Source organism: Medicago sativa, chromosome 8 (genome assembly GCF_051527215.1).
Source record: "Medicago sativa cultivar Bolivia chromosome 8, Bolivia_mono, whole genome shotgun sequence".
In the NCBI taxonomy this organism is placed as follows: Eukaryota; Viridiplantae; Streptophyta; class Magnoliopsida; order Fabales; family Fabaceae; genus Medicago; species Medicago sativa.
The window spans coordinates 68,709,461-68,734,429 of record NC_140756.1 but is presented as its reverse complement, the minus strand read 5'-3'; the positions used below and the strand labels follow the sequence as shown (position 1 = coordinate 68,734,429).

The following is a 24,969-nucleotide window of genomic DNA, read 5'->3' as shown; positions in this document are numbered from 1 at the left end:
GTACAAAAAATAAACTCAAATTAGTCCCCGACATTTGCAAGGGACTAAATTGGACCACGAAGAATAGTTTTTGAACATGCAATGACCTATCATCATAATAACCATGCAATTAAATAGAACTACGTAGCAGTCCCCAGCAAAATGCAATTGTGAAAATGTGAAAATAGGAAAAAGAAGAATGACAGAAAAAGCTTACAATCGACGGAGAGATCAGAAAATCGCTATGGAGTTTCTGGGAAAATAACATTGCGCGTGTTTGTTTTTTTTTCTTCTTTTTAGGCTTATATATATTTGACCAGTTTTACAATTCTCTGATGTTTACTCTCTGTTTTAACCCCTAAATTAGCCGTGTGTATTTAATATTTTTTTAAATAAATTTTTAATTGTACCCTTCGATTAATACTATATACACTACTTTCAAAATATTATTTTTTCTTTAATGAAAAACAAAACAATAATTGATTATGATAATTTAGTAAAATAACAACTTTCTTTCTTTTAATTAATGCATTTTTTAATATGTGTGTAAAAACTTTAAACGACGTTCGTTTTAAAATTGAAGGAGTACATAACTGGCTTGTATTACTTGTATGTTATAATTTTTATAAAATATTATGGGTCAGAAAAAGGTAGGTTATTTTGGTCCCTGATATGCAACGAGTAGTTGTTCGTCAATGTATCAAAATTTCAAAATAGTTATTGATCGTGGACTTCGTTAGTTAAAATAATCTCTGACATTAAAATACTTCGTTAATATTATCATATTAGTCCTTCAATATATTTACTTATTATTATATCAGTTCTTGTAGGTACTTACTTATTGTCATTGCAGTCCCTATATGAAAAAAGTTATTACGAGTATTGATGAATTATTTTAGTGTCAGAGACTATTTTGATTAATAAAGCGCACAATCAGATACTTTTTTTGGAATTTTGATATATTGATGGACTATTATGACTACTCCTTACACGTGTAGGGACCAAAATGACAATTACCCAAAAAAAAGTGCATACAATACACAAAAATGGTGTGACCCCTTTCTAGATCCAACATACAGGGAAGCTTTAGTGTACGGGACTGTCCTTTTTATTATAGGTCAAAATAGTCAAAATATCAACGAGGAGCTATTAGATACAAAATGGGGTAAACTTTAGAGGTTTAAATTGAGCAATTAAAACTCAAGGTGTTTAAATCGAGCAATTGGAATTTATTTTGGGTTTAAATATAGTTTTGGTCCTTCAAAGTTTATATTTAATTAAATAATTCTAATTTTTTTAAGGAGAGATTGTCATTATATTCAGCACATTTCTAAAAAAATAATTAAAAAAATATGAAAGCTAGACATGAGTTGATTAAAACGTATGGACCAAAAGTAGTGACGGAAACTTTGGAAAGACTAAAAGACAAACAAAAATTTTAAGGGGACCAAAACAAAAACTTTGTATATTTATAAGGATAAAAAACATACTTACTCTTTTTTTAAAGGCAAATGCTAACCATTGTGTTGATTTTTTTTCTTATTCCCAAAACTTGAATCTAGATCTCGAACACCTTAACATTTTAACTCAAACTAGTTGAACTACCGAATACCTCAACCATTTGAAACTTTGGAGTCAAAATCAAACAATTGTGAAGCATAAGGATCAAAACTGCATTTCTTTAACATATTTAAGAGTTAAATATGTTTTTATAAATATAAATATTATAACTTTTCTTATTAATCATTTTTAGCTTCTTAAAAAAAAAATCATATTAGTCTCAACAAATTTTCTTTAATTTTCAGTCTTAAAACATTTTAAATCACCATTTTTAATTCTTGCTTTTAGTCAACAACAGTCCTTCTTTTGTAACCCAAAAAAAAACAACAGTCCTTCTTTCAATAAAAAAAGGTCAACAACAATCATAAACACCCTCTAAAAAAAAAAAAAAAAACAGTTCAAACTATAGTTTTGGGTTCTTAATATAGAAAGACCCAAATTCACTCAATGTTCTGTGTTTCCCTTCAATCAATTTCAACACTGCGAGGTTTCGGAAGAGCTATAGAGGTTGCTCACACCACACTATTTAATGGTAAAGTTTTCATCTTCTTATTCTGTTATGCTTCTCATCTATAGTTAACTAAAGGGTTGTTTCATAACTCTTTGTGAAAATTCTTTACTTTAATGTTTAATTTCTGCATATTTTGATGTAGATTTCATTCCTTTGTTGACCCTTTTGTGGAAATAATATAAAAATTAATATTTTTTATGTTTTCATGAAAATACCACAGTGATTCAACTTGTGGGAAAAGCAGGTTCAGCGAAAGAAAGGAACAAAATTTGCTAATAGTTACTTCAATTAATGTCTGTTACATTCAAACTTGGAACTTGTTTCGTTTTTTCTGGTTTTTCAACATATATGGGAGATATTAGTCTTAAGAATGTTCCGATAGCTATCCTTCATCGCCACTACAGGCACGACTGAAAATTAGTATTAAGAAAAAGCCGGTCACGGTGCAAGTGAGTGAAAGAAGAGGTTCTGATGATCGACGCTGTAGTATTGGTTCAGAATGGTTTTTTGCTGAACATCTTTAGCTGCTGAGAGTGTCTTTTAGACCGAAAATTGAAATCATGCCGAGAAAGGTGGTTATTGAGTCTATGAAGGTTGTTTTATTAGGGAAAGAAGGATTTTCTGTCAAGTTGAGTGTGCATAGGGATGTTCTGATAGAGAAGAGTGGTTTTTTTTCTGGAAAGATTTCGGAACAGTCGGATTTGTCTTGTCTTCAAATCAGTGATTGCGAGGATGTTGAAATATATGTTGAAGCTGTTGGTTTTATGTATTGCAAAGAAATGAAACTGCGGCTTATGAAACAGAATGTTTCTTGCATTCTTTGGATTCTCAAGGTAATTTTCTGTAAGACTGTCATTAATTTTAATGATTTGGTTTTCATTGCATTTACATACCAAATGCCACTAGCAACTACATATTCATTTGTTATGGAGCATATACAAGTTTGAGTTAAGGAAATCTGAATGATTTTGTATTATCTGTGATGCTGTTACTGTAATCGAGCATAGAAACATTATGATTATGAAATGGAAGCTTCTGCAGTGAAATAAAAACTGGTGAGATATAGTTGTTTCAAGAATAATTATTTTTAAAGCAATTTATAGATGCATATTTTTTGGGAGGCCTTGATTATTTTTGTTACATGATCTGTCTCCATTCTATAAAGAGTTGCATACAAAGTAAACTTGTGATGTAAATATCATTTATATAGATGGTGATAAAACAAACGTTCTGTTCAATACTCAATTGGAATTAGAGATTTGTTTTAAGCTATAGTTAATCAGTAAAATACTTGTGTACTCTTCAAAAATATATACATAACTGGCTTGTATTACTTGTATGTAACTACTGATGACACAGAGTACAACACTAGCATTGAAGATCATGATATAATCAACAAAAGCCCCAAATTTTGTTACATGATCATGATGATAATTAAGCTGCATTGTCTTTTGTTTGATAGTGGTAAAAAAGTGTGTTGTCAAGTTGGCATGGTTTATTTAGCAGCATAATTATTTGTTTTGAAAAACATGCTGGAAATTTGATGTGCATATTTCTCCACCAGTTGGATAAGCTAATTTTGGATCCTTGTTGCAGTTAATTGAATTTTTGAAAGGCTTGGTCGGTGGAGTCATGTTCATTTTTTCAATCCATGCTGTGAATGCATTTCTTGGTTGTGCAAGTTTCTCTTGGCCTCATATTCCACCTTCTTTAGGTGTTATGGCTTGGGTAAAACTATGTGGACTAGTGGGTCTGCTAATTGTTCAAGGAACTGTAATGGCAAGTGCTATTTCATTGGTGGAAGAATTGCTTTTCAGGTCATGGAATCATAATTCCAGGGCTGGCATTTTCTTTCTTGCAGAGGTTTGTCTTCTCTCTAGAATTATGTTTTGCCTATGTTATTTATGTATCTACTATGCATGCATTACACCTTTTACAAGACAATTAATTGCTTTTTTTATTCTTTCTTCTCCAAAAAATCTTGTTAAAATATCTCATTTTTTGTTTTCCGTCTGTCTTTCTTTCTTTTTGTCCTTGTACGTTTGTTTGTTCCGTTGAAAAATTGAGAGAAAAGAAGTGTTTGAAAGAGTGGGAGATTGAGATGAGATATATACAAGGGCATTGTCGTAGCTCGTATTTTCTTGGATTGGCGCACAATGAAAGTTGGTCTAGTTGGTGAGGATTCCACTCATATAAGGGTCTTGCTGGTGAGTGATAATATGTAAGTACATTTATAAGCGCTTTTTGCGGTTTGGGGCTTTCCCTGCATACGTGAGTTCTAGAGACTCAACTGACCCAAACTAGTGTTCCATGTATTGAAGTTGTAGTGAGTATCATGATATAATCATGGCATCACATGTTTTTTTTTTAAAGGTCAAAATCGATTCTTCTTAAAGTTGATCGTAAAAATTGACTTCTAAAACCTGAAAACCGATTCTTCTTAGTTCGTTTTCCAGATTTTCTAATCTATACCTCAGAAATTGATTGGCTATGCCTAAAATCGAATTCTGAACCCCAGAAACCTCCCAAAACGTAGCACAACAAGAAAACATTCATCACAGAACATATAATATAGCAACTCATTTGACATCAAACATAACATATTTAATACAAATTACACTCATTAAACACATTTAATAGAAACACCAGCAATTAACACTCAATAGCACATAAACATCATATTTAAACACAATAACCAATTTAACAACACATCATCTGAAATTAGCCTAATCTGTTGTTCCCACAACAGTCTAAACACAACTTTGCAGTCGCTCCATCTGAGGATCATGGGACATTCATTTAACATGCATAAACCGTCACCCATTATATTCCTGATTAAACCCATTTGTTACCTTAATCGACGATTCACTTTCCACACATATTTGTGTTGACAGAATTTAACCCCAACGTTTCGACTCTTAAGAATTTGATAGAATACAACAAAGATACGAATATGAAAAAGTCTATTTTCGAAACTATAATCAAAACATAAATCTTACCGATCAAAGGATGATTCTGATTGATGATAAGTAAAAATACATTGACACTCCCTGAGTTAATCCGCAACAACGAACGGAATTGGAGATGATTGAGAATTGACACTTTTGTGGTTTTTGAGAGTTTGAGATAACTGATATCCAAACACTGATTTTCATTACTGATTCAGTTGAAGGAATCTGAATTCAAGTTTTCTATTTTCTAAATAATAGAGTTTCAAATTTAAATTTGGATTCAAATTTTGCATAAAATGTGGTACATACATTGTTTTCCTATTCTCACTGATAGAAATCAATTTTTGTAACAGAAAAAAAATGATTTATGTTGTGAATTCGTAAATCAAATCACAATAATAAACGTAGATGTGTGGAGCAAGAATTAGTAGCCACCAAATCTAAAGTAGCAAACAAAAGGAGTCTAGAAAAAAGTTGCAACCAAAACTAAAGTAGTCTCAAGCAACAACAGACCTAGTAACTAAGCAAAGCAAAACCACAAGCATAATCAAAAATCAAAGATAAGAGAATGGAGGGATCAACAAACCAATATTTGTTTACTCAGTTCATCCAGTGTGACCTGTGTCTTGGGAGAGAGCAGCTCTTCAATCCACTATGAAATGAGTGATACAAAGAGGTTAAAAGAAATTAGCTTCACAAGCCCTCAAAGCACAATACCTAATTTCTACCCATTTTTCAAGTCACTCAAACCTACATAGAGATCCTAAGAGAATCAAGAGAGAGAACTTTTCGATTCTTCCTCTAATGAGATCTCACTACCCAAGGTGTTTTTTGATCCAAGCCAACTTTCTTGTCAATTTCTTTTCGATAACATTACTTAACCACTATACTCATGATGGGCCTGAATAAACTATTTATTTTTGGACCCCTAAAATTTTGTGATGTAGCCAAGCCTTGACAGGCTTTGGGCCAACCCTGTATGAATTATATCTTTCAACTTCTTTGTGATCCCTCTTAGTTCGTTTCAGTTCATCATATTTATTGAAAAGCTAATAGTTGCGCCACCTTTCAAATCTTGGTCATGGTGGCTTGTTCTCAGTTAGTATCATAGATACTCCCTCTCCTCAATTCAGGTTTTTGCTTCATTTGGAAGCTATTGACAGTAGTACTCTCAGTATAGTTCTTTAGTTTTTCTTTTATTTCCATTCTACATCACTTCTGTAAAAGTATGTTGAAATTAATAATATAATATGAGAAAATGGCAGTTTATCATTAAATGCGGGCATAATACCGGCTATATATTATTATCTTAACTCAAAAAATTGTCCTTATTGGACCATTTTTTTTTTTTGTCTTTGACCAATTTGAAAACCGGTGCTACCAACACAACTCAGGACTCAAGAGTAGTAGTAGTAGTAACGTTTTCTTCTGACACACCACACTTTTCAGTTGGTTTTGGCACATAAAAACTAATGAAGGTTGGCTCAGTTGGTAAGGAATTGACACACCCATAAGGTAGTGGGTTCAACTCTCGCTTCCAATGTGAGAACATCTTTAATGGGTGATCTGCAAGTATCATGTAACTGCTCTTTGAGCCTTAAGGACTGTCTTGACCCTGGTGAGTCCTAGGAGTTCAACTCACTTGAACTTTTTTGTTTCTCAAAAGAATTAAAAAAAAAAAAATTGAAATAGGATACACATTGACAGTGTAAAATAATTTTATATTGTCATCCAATAGTAATTGTGTATTCTGTCAAATCACCCCATTACACTATACATTAATGGTATGACGTGGAGAGAAAGTTCATATTGGATGTCAGTGTAAATTATTAATTTACACTGATAGAGCACATCCATTCAACTTTTGAAAGATAACAATTAAATTAACACTAAAAAAAAAAAATCTTATTTCCATCCATTCAACTTTCCAAAACAAACCTCCCCTAGGATTGAAAAAATAAATAATAAAATTAAATTTAGTCAAAAAGAAACCCTAGGTTATTATTCCAAAAAAACCCTAGGTAATTGTTGTATATATATACTTTCACTCACTTTCATTAGCCGCAGCGCCAGCACTTTTCATTTAAATTTTCTTTCATTTTACATAAAATAAAATTTCCAATCCACTCCACTTGACTCCTTCCATGGTCCCCAATTCATTTCTCTCTGCATAAAATTTCCCCCTCATTATTTTTTTTGAAGGTAGTATACTTATTTAAAACTGTTCCCCTTCATGTTACATATATTCTCTGAAAATTTTGCTTAGTCAATGTGTATCTAAATTTTGTTACAATATATTGTATAGTTTATCCTTATAAAATGATCTTATAGTCAAATGAAACAAGAATAATAACTATATTTTATTACAAATTTTCATGTATCAATGATATAATTGATTGCAAAAAAAAATCAATGATATGATTGATACCCAATTTGATATTTTTCTAATTATCCTTGAATCTTGATTAGATCTTTGTTCAATTTTACAGATCGTGGCCTTGATTAGGGTTTATCATTGTTCTACTGCTGGAGTACAATCTGTAAGGGTTTTGCGCTGTTTTGAATGTGCAAAAGATTAAAGGTTGAATCTTTTTCATGGTTCTTTTTATGATCATTTGATTCCTAAGGATGATTTGATTTAATTTTATTTATATACATATAACATATAAGGATGATTAGTTTTTTTTTGGGTATAAAATGACGAGTATTTTTTCTTATCTACCAAATCTAATAATCAAAGATTGTGCGATCTGGTATATAAGAAAAAGTACAGATGATTAGATTTGGATTTTGGAGTGCGATGTACTTGCCCAGCCCAGTGTTTTAGTCATCAAATAACAAGATCTTAATTTTTTTTATATAAAGATTGACGAGATCTCAGTTATTAGATCATTGCAACGACCGGGATATTAAATACTTTAAACAAGCTAAAACTGTATTTGTTTCTGCAGTTGGATAACTTTTAATGTGCAGTCATATATTTGTTTTTGTATACTGTTCGTACATATTATCTTTTTTGCATGAGGATACATAATTTTTACATTAACTGTACAGTTCTGTTAAATACCAGCTATAGAGGCATTATAACATAGCAGAATTTGTTCAGACAACTATTGCGTTACAATATTTGATAGTCACTACAAAATATTGTCAAATAACAGCTATACCAGTTCTATAGTGTTGTGGCGTAACGAAATCTAAAAAAATGGTTGTTATTTTCCATTCAGTTAACAACATTGCAAATATGTTTTGTCAAAAAAATAAAATAAAATAAAAACGTGACTGTATTTAATTTTCATAATTGATTTGAACTTGTTCATTCATTCTATGTTTAAATAATCGATTTGATCGTTGTGTTATTTAGTAATAAAAGCCCTATGAAGTATGAGGTACTATCTTGATCTAAAAATAACTAGTTTCATTGTGCAATCTAGTTATGATTTATGAAGCTATTTATACCAAAGCTTTATGTCATTTGTGTTTTATTGTCAGCTTCTTTTATTAATTACAATGTAATAAAAACTACATTAGCTTACTTTTTTTTTTTCTTCTATCATGGAATGACTTTTGATAGAACAGTGATTAGATTGGAGCAGTCAGCATGGAAACTCTTTATACTGATTGCTCTGAGACAAATCAAGGAGCAGCTTACGGACCTAATGAAGAACATATTTGCGTTGAAAATCGCGAATATGATATTGCAGAACTTGATGATGAACTCAGTGACAGTTCATCTGTAATGGAAGGGACTCTTATAGAAAACCAAAAGGGTCGACAATGTCAAGCATATATCGAAGACAAGGGAAGGCAGTGCGTGAGAACCGCAATTGGTAACAATATACACTGTTGTGTGCATTTCTTAAGTAAAAAAGAAAGGCGTGTTAAAGCAATCACTCCATTTTGTGGAGGTACAACTGCTGCTGGTACTAGATGTAAGAATCGTTCCCTTCCCAGATTATCTTTTTGTAAGAAACATCTGCACAAAGCTGAGATGGGCCAGACCTCAAATTCAATATCTCGTACATTAAAGAGGAAAGCTGAACAAAATTGCAGTGGTTCCCAGAGCCTGATTTGCAAAGACTTGGTGTTTGTACATCCGGAAAGTCCATTGGAGATCAATCCAGAGTCAATCGTCAATGATGATGATTCTTTCTTCGCAAAGAACATCTTTGGCGAAACGCTCAAGCTTTCCGGTAATGATCAGTGGACAGGCTCTCCTAGCTATGGTAATGATCATAACGAAGACTCTTGTATTGATAATGAGAGTGCTGTTAAGTGTAAGGTCTGCTTTGAAGAATTTTCTGATAACCAAACACTTGGCAACCATTGGATGGAAAGTCATGAAAAGGAAGCACAGTGGTTGTTCAGAGGTTATGCATGTGCCTTTTGTTTTGATTCCTTCACTAACAAAAAACTATTGGAATCACATGTTCAGAAGAGACACTATGGGCAGTTTGGTGAACACTGCTTGCTTTTTCTATGTATTCCTTGTGGTTGTCATTTTGGAAATATAGAGGAATTATGGTTGCATGTTAAGTCAGTTCACCCTGCCGAATTTAAGCTTTCGATAACTCATGAGCAACTAACATTGTCTACCGGTGATGATTCTCCTAAAATGATTGAGCAGGGAAATGAAGCTTCTTTGTACAATGATAATTCTGAGAATCGAAGTGGTTCGCGGAAGTTTAGTTGCAGGTTTTGTGATTTGAAATTTGATTTACTACCTGATCTCGGTCGCCATCATCAAGCTGCTCATATGGAGCGCGATCTAGCCAGCAGGCGCTTGGCAAAGAGTGGAGTTTGTTATTATGCTCAGAGACTAAAATCTGGCAGACTTACCCGTCCTAATCCTAAATTTGAAAGAGGTTTGGAAGAAGCATCAAATAGGACCAGGAGAAGGGCTAAAGCTAATTTCAAGAATAGAAATCAGGCAAATAAGTTGCTTGAAATGGGAGAAATATCCATCCAGCCTCATGCAGATAAATTGGAAGAATCTCAATGCTTAGAGGCTGCAAATGTTTTGTTTCGTTTATCTACCAGAAAGGCTCTATCTGAAGGCAGCAAAATGTTGCAGTGAGAAATAAATTTGTGGGAATTGGCATCAGGATGAGTTCATTTGTGCAAGAGGATGCAATGTACAAAACCCAGTCACTCACTTGGCATCACTTTCAAATCACCACCTTAAGGAAAAATCTGCAAATACATCAGATCCTGCAACCAATAAGTTGGACCAAGATAAGTTTCACTCTGTCGTCAATTCATACCATATGAGATTAGGGTCGTCGCAAAAGGCTATGGTGTTATGTAAGAACATAAACTTTGCGACAGAATCAACTCCTGTGATATGTGTAGTAGATCAACAAATACTAGATGCTCTCTTTGAGCAAGATCAATATGTAAATCTTCCTAAGCCTTAGGAGATGTTTACCTATGTGACAAAGTCGATGCTTTATGGATTGCCTAGACTTGATTATGAGGTCTTTATCTTTTGATTCAATTTTTCTATGATCAAGCTCTAATCATATAGGAGTTCATTTCTAGTATATACTAAAATAAATGTTTTTTGTTTCATTTATTTTTCATAAATAGTTCTATATAGTGGTGTTTTATAAAGGAGCTAAATCGGACGGAATTCTATCATCGAGAACTCACAGGCATACAGATTTTGACATTTTAATAAATAAAAAAAAAATGAGCTAGAGAATATTTTTAAGAAAAAACACTATCCTTATCGTTGTTTTTCTGGACAATATTTAACCTACCATTTTGCTAGCAGGGTCTGCAATGAAATGTTATTGTGAATCTTCTTCTACTTGCTGTCATGAAACATGTGATTATATATACTTTTTGAAAATGAGGAAGAAGAGTTTGAGGACGAGGAGGACCATAAAGTTTATTACAGCATCCCGATTTTTAAACACATGATTGCATTTTATGTTATTTTTAAAACAATTAAAAACCTTTGCATAAAACATTCACAATCACCTCTTAATTTAAACAAGAGTAAATCTTTTATTTCAAAAATATTTTTCAAAAATGACGATCTCAATCATTGCCTCATTGTATAAACCATTTTCCAACAATGAGATCACAAACCATACACGTTGCAAGGGAATAAATAATGTAAGAATTTATTTCTCACAAAATGTATCATTTAGAGTGATAAAAATCCAAAAAGGATAGAAGGAATAAAAGAGACTCTACAACTCAACTCTAAGTTGATTCTGAACTTCAACTGGGGATGATAAGGTACAAAGACCCACAAACAGCATCAAACCCCAATGTTTGCGATTGTCAGCCAAGTCATCTTCTTGTCGCGTCCTCAACATCACTACGATTCCTGCGTAAATTAAGACTCTAAAGAAAACCTGGGTCGCAAGCCTAAATATTTCAACAAATATAAAGTAAAAGGTCACATCTTAAAACAACATATATATACAAAAATACAGTATCCAAACATACATGACATGTCATATGAAGACTCTACTTGTGTGATATAACCCATATGGATTATCAAATGCAAATGATCCTGGAATATAATCTACTACACATAGGGTCATGCTTTTCTCATTGATATTGCACTATATAACACTTCTCTCATTGATGCTGTACTATACTTTTCAACTATTGATGTATGCTTCTCTCTTATCGACATTGCACTATGCGGTCACTTCTCTCGTTGATATTGAACCGCGTACTCCATGGATGCATAAACATATTATTGTCATCTTAATATATGCAAATACACACTTACATATCATTGAAAGAGAAATGTTACCGACACTTTCTTTTCAACTCTTTCTCTAACACTCACTTTTCTATTTTCAACATTTTCTCTAACACTCACTCTTTTATTGAATAAAATCAATGTGAATCCCTACAAAATATGAGATTTTCTAACGCTCACTCTTTTAGGATTCGTTTTCTAAGTATGAGATTCATATTGATTCCACCCAATAAAATAATTAGTAAAGAGTGTTATTAACATTTCTCATCATACAAAATATGTAATATATCAATTTTGTCAAGTAGTTTAGTGGCTGGAGCTCACACATTTTAAATGTGGAGAAGTGGGGTGTCCAAGATTCGAACATCGACCCGTACATATAATATGCAATATCGTTATCAACTGAACTAAGTTCACAGGACCGATCAACATATTTCTCATACATATATTCTCGTCAATCACATGTATCAACATTATTCAAAATCATAAATATGACATTATTAAAAAAAAAACTAGAAGGGTTTATCATAGATGAGCTAAGTTAAGTTTATCTATCAAACAAAAAATAAACATTTTTTCAAAATGACAAAAAATTATGATTTGATGATCAAAAAGGGAAACTATCAATCAGAGCCATGAAGCTTAATCATCCATTCCCTTCTTTTTCGGGTCTTGTGGTGTTTCAATTCTACTTTACAAATGAAACAAAAGAATTCACTCATTGTTCTCAACGAAAGAAAATCAATTTACTGGTAAAGTTTCAATCTTTTCTGTGTTTTTATGTTCTGTCATCTCTTATATATACCTTTTCTACGCTTCTCATCTGTAGTTAAGAAAAGGGTTGTTTCATAACACTTTGTTTGGTTATGCTTTTCAAAACTCTTTACATTTCTGCATATTTTTCTGTTATTTTGATGTTGATTTCATTCCTTTTGAGGAAATTATAGAAAAATTAATATTGTTTTTTTTTTATTTTTATGAAACTACAGATTCAGCGGAAGAAGGAACAAAATTTGTCGAAATTAATGTTTTGCAACTATATAGTTAGTTAGTTAGTTAGTTCAATTAATGTTATATAGAAACTTGGAACTTGTTTGGCTATGTCTGGCTTTTCAACAAATGCGGGACAAACCAATATTAAGAATGTTCCAATAGCTGTTACCCCTGAAAGATTTTGGTGTTTCAGAAAAGTCATAAGGCTCAAAACCAAACCTTCGTCATGGCACGTCACTGTATAAGTGAGTGATAGATAGGTTCTGCACCTGCATCATCTAGATTAGTGATTTCTGATGATCAACAATGACAATGTAGTATTGGTTCAGAAAGGTCTTTAGCTGGAACATCTTTAGTTTCTGAGAGAGTATCTTTAGCTATCGAGTTTGGTGAACCTGGAACTTGTGATATGAAGGTGGTTTAATTAGGGAAAGAAGGATTTTCTGTCAAGTTGAGTATGCATATGGATGTTCTGATAGAGAATAGTGGTTTCTTTTCTGAAAAGATTTCGAAGCAATCGGATTTGTATTGTCTTCAAATCAGCGATCGTGAGGACGTTGGAATATATGTTGAAGCTGTTGGTTTGATGTACTGCAAGGAAATTAAACAGCGGCGAATGAAATACAAGGTTTCTCGCATTCTACAAATTCTCAAGGTAATTTTCTATACAACTGTCATCAATTTTAGTACTCCTTTTTGTTGAGTTATTTCATGATCCCTTATGATAAATTTTTCTGGCACCGTTACCTTGATATATGGTTTCATTATACATGTACCTCGGCTTGTAGATAGCTATTAACTACTGCTTCTAATGATTTGGTTTTCATTGTATTTACATACCAAATGTGACCAACAACTGCATATTCATTTGTTATGGAGCATATACAAGTTTGAGTTTAGGAAATATGAATAATGACTTTTTAAGCAGTTTATAGATGCATATTTTTTTGGGAGGCCTTGGTTATTTTTGTTACATGATCTGTCTCCATTTTATAAAGAGTTGCATACAAAGTAAACTTGTGAGGTAAATATCTTTTATATAGATGGTGTTAAAACAAATATTTTGTTCGATACTCAATTGGAATTAGAGATTTTTCTAAGCTATAGTTAATGGGTATAATGCTTGTGTACTCTTCAAAAATATATACATAGCTGGCTTGTATTACCCGTATGTCACTACCAATGACACAGAGTACAATACTTGCATTGTAGATCACGATATAATCATGGAAAGCCCCAAATTTTGTTACATGATCATGATGGTAATTAAGTTGTATTGTCTTTTATTTGACAGTGGTAAAAAAGTGTGTTGTCAAGTTGGCATGGTTTATTTAGCAATTATTTGTTTTGGAAAAACATGCTGGAAGTTTGATGTGCTTATTGCTCTACCAGTAAGATAAGCTAATTTTGGATTCTTGTTGCAGTTAATTGAATTTTTGAAAGCCTTGGTCGGTGGAGTCATGTTCATTTTTTCAATCCATGCTGTGAATGCATTTCTTGGTTGTGCAAGTTTCTCTTGGCCTCATGTTCCACCTACTTTAGATGTCATGGCTTTGGCTAAAACTGTGTGGACTAATAGGTCTGCTAATTGTTCAAGGAACTGTAATGGCAAGTGCCATTTCATTGGTGGAAGAAATGCTTTTCAGGTCATGGAATCATAATTTCAGGGCTGGCATTTTCTTTTGTGCAGAGGTTTGTCTTCTCTCTAGAATTATGTTTTGCCTATGTTATTTATGTATGTATTATACATGCATTACACTTCAGGTTTTACTGGACAATTAACTATTTTTTTTTAATCTTCCATCTCCATGAAATCTTGTTAAAATATCTCATTTTTTGTTTGCCATTTGTCTTTCTTTTTGTCCTTGTACGTTTGTTTGCTCCATTGAGAAATTGTGAGAAAAGAAGTGTTTGGAAGATTGAATTAAGGAGAGAAGAAGTGTTTGAATGAGTGAGAGATTGAGATGAGATATATAGAAGGGAAATGTCGTAGCACATAAAACTTTTATCTTGGTTTGGCACACAATGAAAGTTGGTGAAGTCGGTAAGGATTCAACTCATATAAGGGTCTTGCTGGGGAGTGATAATATGTAAGTACATTTGTAAGCGCTTTTCGCCTTAGTGAGTTCTAGAGACTCGACTGACCTAAACTAGTGTTCCATGTATTGACATCAGCCAGATTCTCTTTTGAAGCAACTTTTTCAGCCACAATTTCTTTTGACTCAATCATGTCTCTAATAAAGTGCAAACGAATGTCAACGTGCTTTGTCCTCTAATGATACACTTGATGATTTTCCATGTGGATGACACTTTGACTATCAAATGTATCTTCACACATTCTTGAGCAATTCCTAATTCACCAATCATCCCTTTTCAACTATATGGCTTTCTGTACCCCTTTAACAAGGGCAATGTACTCCGCTTGAGTTGTAGATAATGTCACCACAAATTGTTGATTTGTCTTCGAACTAACCGCCTTGCCTAATAATGTAAACAGAAATGCCGATAAAGATTTCCTACTGTCCAAATTGCTTGCATAGTCCGCATCCACATACCTCGCCAAAACGTCTTCCTCCTAAGTTGTTCTTGTGCATTTCAAACCGTCTTTCATTGATCTATTCAAGAATCTCAAAATCCATTTACTATGACAAAAAGTAATGAAAGTACCAATTGTTAGGTCTTTGTTAAAATTAAGAATCTTTAGATATATTCCTTTAATTGTACAACTTCCTAGATTGAATGTTATTACTCCTAGAGTATTCAACTTTCTAGGCTAGTGCTTACTAAATAAGCATTTGTAAAGTCATTATAAATACAAGATGTGTGATCTCATTATAGACACACAGAGTTTACACATACTTAACATATTTTAATTAAAGCACTGATGATAGCAGTAGCAGTTGAAATTAGGGTTAGAGTAGACTAAAGGCTATTTCCCGATAAGAGAATTTGTCATTCAGAGGGAAGGTTTTTTGGTTTTAATTTGTTGCCTTATTCATTCATTAACTGATGGCTATATAGCCTTGGAGAATTCCTACAATATGAGATCACGTGACAGGTGTTGACAGCTCTTATGCCTTATCTATGACAGCTCGTACTGTTGCCAGTCTTAGTTTATAGGGATATTTTCTTCTCCCTTCAGCCAAACCCCAAACAGTCTCAATCCCTTTCCACATTCACGTACCACATTGTCATCATCATCATCCGTATCATTGCTGGACCATAGTAGGTAATAGCGGATAGCGGCGCGTAGCGGCCGACCCCAAAAATGCTATAGCGGGATAGCGCATAGCGCTATGACCGCTATTTCATAACTTTTTGTACACCAGAACCTGATGCTGCCATGGCTGTGTTGTCCACAAAAACAACAAAAATATGGAAACATAGAGAGCAGAAAAGAGTTTTATATGAGGATTGTTTGTACAAACAGAAACAGAGAGAGCAGAATGAAATTTGGAATCAATAATAACAAAGAAAACTAGAACAAAAAAGTAACAGGACAACAAAGTTTGAGATTGTTAAACAAAAAACTAAGAGGATAACAAAAGGCCTTTTGCGTTTTGTGTTTTGCAGTTAAACGCCGTTTTGCATAAGAATAAAAGAAGAGAGAAGTTGAACTTTTTAGGTTTTGAAGAAAATGTCAAAAATACCCTTGTTTTTTTTAAAACAAAGACAATTTCGTGATTTTCTCTTAAAATTTAATAGCGGTTTTAAACCGCAACCCGCCCGCAAAACCGCTACGCAGCGTTGCGCCGCTATAGCAGCGCTATCTCACACCGCAACGCTATGGCCTGTTGCGTAGCGCTCCGGCACCGCACCGCGCGGCCGCTATAGCGGCGCTATTGGCCGCTATTGACTACTATGGGCTGGACCCATTTGTTCTTTTGTGGAGGATATGATTAATTTGCTCAGACGTTGAGATCGCCCTAAAGATAAGGTAGCAATTCTTCGCACTTCTTCTTCGCGGGTGCCAGTTCACCGGTTAATTTCTCGTTATCCATTTTGAGTCTCTTGTTCTCAATCGATAAGTCTGATCGGTCCACGGATCCAGTCGAAGTGGATCCCGTATCTTCAACACCAGAGTTCGAAGGTGAGTTCCTGCCAACTCCAACAGATCTTACAGCTGCTGTGGACCGGGTCTTCCGACGCTTGATTGTCATAAATACAAGATGTGTGATCTCAAGCGTTGGAAGACCTAGTACCCAGCAGCTGTAAGATCTGTTGGAGTTGGCGGGAACTCACATTCGAACTCTGGTGCTGAAGATACGGGATCCACTTCGATTGGATCCGTGGACCGATCAGACTTATCCATTGAGAACAAGAGACTCAAAATGGATAACGAGAAATTAACCGGTGAACTGGCACCCGCGAAGAAGAAGTGTGAAGAATTGGTAGCTTATCTTCAGGGCGATCTCAACATCGGGGCTGAACAAATTAACCATATCCTCGGCAAAGGAACAAATGGGTCCAGCCATGATACGGATGATGATGATGACAATGTGGTACGTGAATGTTTGGGGTTTGGCTTCAAGGGAAAAGAAAATATATAAACTAGGACTGGCAACAGTACAATGAGCTGTAATAGATAAGGCCTAAGAGCTGTCAACACCTGTTTTCAACTATTGAAATTATCCATCCATTTCGGCTTTCCTTCTCACTCTCTTTTCATCAGTCTGATTGGGCCTTTTGTTGTTATTATGTCCATTAGTGTTGTGCGGACCTTCTGCTATAGGCACCCCCGTATCATTTACCTTTCAATGTTCTTGTAAATTGCAAGTTTGCCAATGCACTTGACCTGCATTTGCCATAAACCGACTCACTATGCTAACCGCATATGCTAAATCTGGCCTAATACAAACCATGTCATACCCGATGCTTCTAACCCTAGCTTTATGGGGAGTACCATCCATCTTCTTTTTCTTATCCTCAGATGGAGGACATTACGGATCTTAGAATCACTCATTCTAAACCGATTCACCTCTTTCTTCAAGTAACCATATTGAGACGAGAACAATTCACCTTTTACTATGTTTCTTACGATACCAATACCAAGAATTGTCTTTATTTCACCAAAAAAATTGTCTTTGTTGTACCCAAACTTTTTTGGTCGTTGGCACCTGGAATAAAGGTACAGAAAGAGTGTGTAAAAGGTGATACCTGGCCTTCTGCCTTTGGCACATGAAAACTGATGCTACCAACACAGCTCTGGAGTAGTATTTGACACACCCCACACTTTTCAACAAAAATAATAAATTATGAGTATAGGATATGCATTGACAGTGTAAAATGATTTTATACTGTAATTCAATAACAATTGTGTATTTTCTCGAATCACCCACTACTCTACAATTTAATAGTTGCGCTCACCTTTCAAATTTTGGTAATGGTGGCTCATTTTCATTTAGTATCAAAGATACTCCCTCTCCCCAATGAAGGTAGTACTCTCTTTCCTTAGTTTTTCTTTTATTTCCATTCTATATCTTTTTTGTAAAAGTATATTGAAACGAATGATATAACATGAGAAAATGGCAGTTTATCATTAATTACCGGCGCAATACCTGCTATATGTTGTCATCTTAACTCAAAAAATGTCTTTATTGTACCCAATTTTTTGTCTTTGGCACCTAAAATAAGGGTAAAGATAGAGTGTGTAAATGGTGATATCCTGGTCTTCTGCCTTTAGCACATGAAAACGATGCTACCAAGACAACTCAGGACTCAGGAGTAGTAGTAGTAGTAACGTTTTCTTCTGACCCACCACACTTTTCAGTTGGCTTTTGCACATAAAAGCCAACGAAGGATGACTCGGTTGGTAAGAAATTGACTCATCCATATGGTCGTGGGTTCAACTCCCGCTGCCAATGTGAGGTCTGTCTTGAACGGTGAGTCCAACTCACTAAACTTTTTTCTTTTTCAAAATAAAAATAAAAATGAAATAGGACGCGCAATTGTGTATTCTTTCAAATCACCTCACTGCACTACACTTTCATGGTATGACATGGAGAAATAGTTAATTCATATTGGATGTTAGTGTAAATTATTAATTAATTAATACTCATAGGAAAATAAAATCATATTTCCATCGATTCAAATTTTTGTCTCATCCTTTAATTTTCAATTCCCTGGTGAATTTTTACCAAAACAAAATCCTTAGGTGGGAAAGATAAATAATAAAATAAAAATTAGTAAAAAAAAAAAACCCTAGGTAATTGTCATTATATATACTCTCATTCACTATTCATTAGCCGCAGCAGAGAGTGTGTGAGACATCACTTTACATTTTTCATTTTCATTTTTCATAAAATTTCCCATCCACTCCACTTCAGGAGATGCAGCTCTACATATGGCAGTGGGAATTGCAAAACACAATTTTAGGGTATTGAATCAGTGACATACTGACATGTATGATAAATTGGTGAGTTATCAACTTTAAACTGACGGTGCATATATCTATAATTTCTTCAATATATATTGAAGACACATTAAGTATTTTTTTCTTGATACATTATCTTACCCAAATACATTTTCATTTTCCACAGGTTCAATGTCATAAAGTAGTGACTGCACATGAGGATTGGGATATTACCTTTACTGATGCTACTGCAGTAAGAATATAAATTACTCGCTATCATCATCCCTCTCCTCGTCCTACTCATCATCAACGTCGTCGTCGTCATGTGTTATTATTTACATCTGCAATGAATTTCTCTCTGCATGAATTTTCCCATCCACTCCACTTCATCACTCCCATGGTCCCCATTTCATTTCTCTCTGCATGAATTTTCCCCCCTCAATTTCTTTGAAGGTAGAATATTATTATTTACATCTGTTCCCTTCATGTTACATATATTCTCTGAAATTTTTTACAATATTTTGTATACTTTATCCTTATAATAAAAAAATCTTATAATCAAATTAAACAAGAATAATAATTTATATTTTTCTAATTGATTGCATAAAAAATCGATGATATGATTGATGGTCAATTTTATATTTTTCTAATTACATAGTTTTTATTTTGTTTTTTTATAATTATCCCTGAATCTTGATCGGATCTTTGTTCAATTTTACAGATCGGTGCCTTGATTAGGGATTATCATTGTTCTACTGCTGGAGTTCAATCCGTATTGGTTTTGTGCTGTTTTGAATGCGCAAAGGATTCAAGGTTGAATCTTATTCATGGTGCTTTTTACAATCATTTAATTCCTAAGGATGATTTGATTTTATATATATATATATATATATATATATATATATATATATATATATAACAAATAAGGATGATTAGTTTTTTTTTTTTTTGGGTGTAAAATGATGATTATTTTTTCTTATCCACCAAATCTAATAATCAAAGATGGTTAGATCTGATATATGAGAAAAATTAAAGATGATTATGAGCCCGTTTGTTACGAATTAAAATAAAATTGATTTTGACATTCAATAATTTAGAGATTTCATGAAAGTAATAATCTATTTTGTGTTTGTTTATCGTAATAAAAATCACTTTTTTTGAGAAGCTACATTTAACAGCTTTTTATTTGAAGTTGTTTTTAGATTTTTTTTAGATTCTAATTTTTTTAAAAAGCTGTAACAAACAGATGCAATACTCTTAAAAGTGATTGTTTTTGAAAAAAAAGTCTTTTTTTCTTAAAAAAAGCAAAAACAAACAAGCTCTAGATTTGGATTTTGGAGTGAGATGTACTTGCCCAGCCCAGTGTTAAATAACAAGATCTCAAAAAAATATTATAAAGATAAATGAGATCTCAGTTATTAGATCTTTGCTACAATTTGGATATTGAATACTTTAAACTAACTGAAACTATATTTGTTTCTGTAGTTGGATAACTTTTAATGTGCAGTCACGCCCTTTGATAACAAAGATTCAGTCATGCCTATAGATTGTTTTGATGATTTTGTTTGCTGTTGATGCATATTATCTTTTTTTGCATGAAGATATCTATTTTTTACGATATGTGATTCAGTACAAAATATTGTCAAATAACGGTTCTATAGCGTTGTGGGGTAGTGAAATTAAAAAAATGGTCGTTATTTTCCGTGCAGTTAACAACATTGTGACTATGTTTTGTCAAAAAACTATGAATTTAAGATTCATAGTTGATCTGAACTTGTTCTTTCTCTGTTAAAATAATCGATTTGATTGTTGTGTTATTTAGTAATAAAAGCCTTGTGCAAGCTAGTTATGCTTTATGTCATTAGCTTACTTTTTTTCCTTCTTTCATGGAATGACTTTTGATATAACAGTAATTAGATTGGAGCAGTCATCATGGCAATGCTTCATAATGAAGAACATATTTGCGTTGTAAATCGCGAATATGATATATCGAAAATGGATGATGAACTCAGCGACAGTTCAGTTGTAATGAAAGAGTCTGATATAGAAAACCAAAGGGATTCACTTAGCTTGCAAGAATCTACAGAAATGATCTCGTATAGCAGTGGAACAGTATCAAGGCCTGTGGATGAAATGGCTATTCAAATATTTGTAGAACCTGGTACCAAGGATCGACAATGTCGAGCATATGTCAAAGACAAGGGAAGGCAGTGTGTGAGAACCACAATTGGTAGCAATATATACTGTTGTGCTCATTTCTCAAACAAAAGAGAAAGACGTCTTAAAGTAAGCACTCCCATTTGTGGAGGTACAACTGGTTCTGGTAATAGCTGTAAGTATCGTTCCCGTCCTGGATTTTCTTTTTGTAAGAGACATTGGCACAAAGCCGAGACGGGCCAGACCTCAAATTCAAACCGTCGTACATTAAAGAGGAAAGCTGAAGAAAATTGCGGTGGTTCCCAGAACCTGATTTGCATGGACTTGGTGTTGGCACATCCGGAAAGTCCATTGGAGATCAATCCAGTGTCAGTCATCAATGATGTTGATCCTTTCTTTGCAAAGAACATCTCAGGCGAAATGCTCAAGCTTTCTGGTAATGATCATAATGAAGACTCTTGTATTGATAATGAGAATGCTGTTAAGGAAAAATTAGGGTCGTCGCGAAAGGTTATAGTGTTATGCAATGACCTAAGCTTTGCGGCAGAATCAACTCCTGTGATATGTGTAGTAGATCTACAGGTACTAAATTATCTTTGTGAGCAAGAGAGATATGTATATCTTCCTAAGCCTTGGGAGATGTTTACCTATGTGACAAAGCCGATTCTTCATCAATTGCGTAGTCTTGATTCTGAGGTATTTATATCTTTGATTTAATTTTTCTATGATCAAACTGTAATGATACGGCAGTTCATTTCTAGTATACGAAAATAAATGTTTTTTGTTTCTTTTATTTTTCAAAAATAGCTTCTATGTAGTTGTGTTTTGTTAAGGAGCTAAATCGGACGAAATTCTATCATTGAGAACTCACAAGAATACAGATTTTGGCATTTAAAAAGAAAAATTGGAGCTAGAGAATGTTTTCAAAGAAAAATCACTTCATCCTTGTGGTTTTTTTCCCGACAATATTTAACCTGCTATTTTGTTAGCAGGATCTGCAACTGTCTTGTAATTGCTTATATTCTACTTGCTGTCCTGAAACGTGTGATCACGTATACCTTTTTGATGAAGAAAAGGACATATTTGGGAAACCAATGGCCGGAAGGTTCGCATACGATGTAAATGGTCGAATCATATTGGAGGTAAACTATTTCCATTAATTGTAAACTACAATATATCCCTAACCCATGCTGTTCTGAATATGTTAAGCATTGTTTGTTAACACCATATCAAGAATATGCTAAAATCCTAACATATTCATTTTGTAGGTATTTTATTTACTTTTTTAGAATTACCTAGTAGAATTTACATCTTACATTTCTCTTTTCTATTTCTGTATTATTATTAATCTATAACTAATTTTTTCCAATGCTGGAAATTTCTCTACAAAACTTCAGGAAGGTAGTTTTGTCTTCGAGTGTAACGATAAGTGCGGATGCAATAAAACCTGTCCAAACAGAATATTGCAGAACGGAGTTCGTGTTAAATTGGAGGTCTTTATGACAGAGAGAAAGGTGGCAACTATTCTTCTTTTAATAAATTCACAATGACTCTCAAAAAGCTTTTTATGTTGACGTTTGTTATCTGATTCACAGGGATTCGGAGTAAGGGCTGGCGAAGCTATTTTGCGTGGCACGTTTGTGTGTGAGTACATTGGTGAAGTTTTAGAGCAGCAGGAGGCACACAACAGACGCAGAAGGTTTACATTTCTTCCAAGACGTAATCTCTTCTTTTGTATGCTTGATGTTTCTTCCTTTTTACTGACTTGGCCTGTTTTAATACCAAATATAGCAAAGAAAATTGCAGTTATTTCTTAGACATTGATGCTCGTGCTAACCATATGAGTAGATTGGTCGAAGGACATCCCCGATATGTCATTGATTCTACTACATATGGCAATGTGTCTAGGTTCATCAATAACAGGTGAGCATAGATTTGATAAGACAAAAAATTAACATGGTGCAATTTGTTCATTTTTAATTGGCAACATCGTTAGGACTTTGATATTATTTCCTTGAACATAAGATGGTTTTGATATATTCTGAATATGATTAAGCATAAGATTTTATTTCCAAAAAGTTATTAAATGTGTAGAAAATATTTCTAATTTGTTTCAAAGCTGATAAAAGAGTACAAACATTAATAATTAAATTTATATAGACTACTTTAAACTTAACGGACCTGATTAATGTGTTAAATACAATTATCATACATAATTACAAAATAAACGCTATTTACAACTAAATGATTGGTGGTTTGCTCTTATTGTTGTTGCAGCTGTTCACCCAATCTTGTGATTACAGAGTTATTGTAGAGGGCACGGATTGTAAGCATACACATATCGGTCTTTACGCAAGTCGAGATGTGAGTATTGTCTTCTCTATATGCACACATCACTTATTTTAGAGAAATAAAAAATTCCATTATTGTTACAAGTTACTGCTTGATTGTGAACAGTTGACATCAGTACGGATTAGATTTGACTTTGTTTCTTGTTAACAGATTGCTTTGCATGAAGAATTGACATATAATTATGACTATGAGCCTGTGCTCGTAGAAGGATATCCTTGTCTTTGTGGATCTTTGAAATGCTGAGGAAGCCTTTACTAGAACCTCAACATTTTTCTGTTGTTGTAAGTGTTTTTAGACTGTCCAGTATATTGCGGAATAAGTTGCTTGTGTGTGTAACATTTAAAGTGTCCAATAAGGAAATTATGTATGTGTAACATTGAATGGTTGTATTTTAGATTATCTCCTAAAAGATGAGACACATTTAACATCTCGTTGAGGCATGATAACCTTTGTGAATCGAAGTATAATTTGTCAACTGTCTTCGACATACTTGATCAGATTCACAGTCAGTTTGTTATAGATTAAAATAAAAGTCGCTTTGATATAAAATAATTTAGGAAACCTTAGCCCACTTTTATTCCCTTTTCTATGGTTTTATTCTCTAATTATTCTCCACCTAAATGCATGTATCTATGCAATAATTAGGGAATGCCCTTCTGAATTTAAGGATGTTTGGGTTGGGTAAATTGTTATTCTTGTTCTCTTCTCATCTGTTTATCTGTTGCAGGAACGTAAATGTATCAAATGCTTCCACTTATCTTGCCTCCCTAAAGTTTTTGGCAAAATAACTTACAAAGTTAGGTTGCTTGTCAATTTTGTGTAGATTACTATTGAAAATTGAAAAATTAAATTTTTTATTGACCCAACAGCGATCGGATATGATGGTTTTGATATCTTCCAGTTTATAGGATGTCTAAGTTTGAATCCAGCTTGAAGATGCATCAACCTTAAAACTCTTAAGGGAGAGTTGTGCCAAACATGTATAAGTATTTGGATATACCAATAAAAATTATTATTTGACGTATTCACAACTCAATTTAATATTTATGGCTCTTAAAAGAACATAATATTTTATGGTGATATAGTATATTGAATGTGTTTAATCAATTTACTTATCCAAACTGGTCCTTAGTTTGTTGCATTTTTACTTTTTGGTTGGTGATAGTTGCCGAAAGTCTTGCTAATGAGGAATTTTCAAAATTGGAACTTTTGGCAATGGTTTTGGAGTCACATGCCAAATGCAGTATTTGCTTCATACAAATCTCAAAGGAACATAGAATGTGGTCATACCCTACCGAAGTTTCACTTATCAAGGACAATTCTGTTGCCGGTTTTCTAAGACATACTAAATTATTATACGATAGTATCTTACCCGAGTTAAATGAGT

General features: G+C 33.5%; 2 protein-coding genes across 12 annotated transcripts; both read left to right on the top strand.

Annotated features, from left to right (window-relative positions):
* The first annotated feature begins 1,934 nt into the window (after positions 1–1,934).
* Positions 1,935–10,498, top strand: LOC146900906 (histone-lysine N-methyltransferase SUVR5-like). 7 transcript variants are annotated; one of them, XM_085736088.1, is made up of 5 exons: positions 1,935–2,071; positions 2,271–2,883; positions 3,647–3,913; positions 7,491–7,582; positions 8,581–10,498. In XM_085736088.1, exon 5 carries the CDS (start codon positions 8,603–8,605, stop codon positions 10,076–10,078), a length of 1,476 nt encoding a protein of 491 aa, XP_085592214.1. In that variant the 5' UTR covers positions 1,935–2,071; positions 2,271–2,883; positions 3,647–3,913; positions 7,491–7,582; positions 8,581–8,602; the 3' UTR covers positions 10,079–10,498. The 7 variants fall into 7 exon arrangements, with proteins under 7 accessions (XP_085592214.1, XP_085592217.1, XP_085592216.1 ...); XM_085736091.1 differs by having other exon boundaries at positions 8,576–10,498; XM_085736090.1 differs by having other exon boundaries at positions 3,647–4,257.
* Positions 10,499–12,281: 1,783 nt separating this feature from the next.
* LOC146900905 (uncharacterized) lies at positions 12,282–24,057 on the top strand. 5 transcript variants are annotated; one of them, XM_085736093.1, is made up of 13 exons: positions 12,282–12,480; positions 12,718–13,376; positions 14,146–14,413; positions 19,048–19,136; positions 19,261–19,526; positions 19,795–19,886; positions 20,984–21,926; positions 22,223–22,372; positions 22,628–22,744; positions 22,826–22,929; positions 23,022–23,153; positions 23,508–23,594; positions 23,733–24,057. In XM_085736093.1, exons 7-12 carry the CDS (start codon positions 21,006–21,008, stop codon positions 23,542–23,544), a joined length of 1,461 nt encoding a protein of 486 aa, XP_085592219.1. In that variant the 5' UTR covers positions 12,282–12,480; positions 12,718–13,376; positions 14,146–14,413; positions 19,048–19,136; positions 19,261–19,526; positions 19,795–19,886; positions 20,984–21,005; the 3' UTR covers positions 23,545–23,594; positions 23,733–24,057. The 5 variants fall into 5 exon arrangements, with proteins under 5 accessions (XP_085592219.1, XP_085592220.1, XP_085592223.1 ...); XM_085736094.1 differs by lacking the exon at positions 19,048–19,136; XM_085736097.1 differs by lacking the exon at positions 23,022–23,153.
* Positions 24,058–24,969: the final 912 nt, after the last annotated feature.

Bases quoted from the DNA above. Each gene is read 5' to 3' on its own strand.
- LOC146900905 (XM_085736094.1), top strand. From the start codon at position 21,006: ATGGCAATGCTTCATAATGAAGAACATATTTGCGTTGTAAATCGCGAA. The intron at 22,373-22,627 runs GTAAACTATTTC...ACAAAACTTCAG, and splicing joins ATGGTCGAATCATATTGGAG to GAAGGTAGTTTTGTCTTCGA. The intron at 22,930-23,021 runs GTTTACATTTCT...TACCAAATATAG, and splicing joins GCACACAACAGACGCAGAAG to CAAAGAAAATTGCAGTTATT.
- LOC146900906 (XM_085736088.1), top strand. From the start codon at position 8,603: ATGGAAACTCTTTATACTGATTGCTCTGAGACAAATCAAGGAGCAGCT.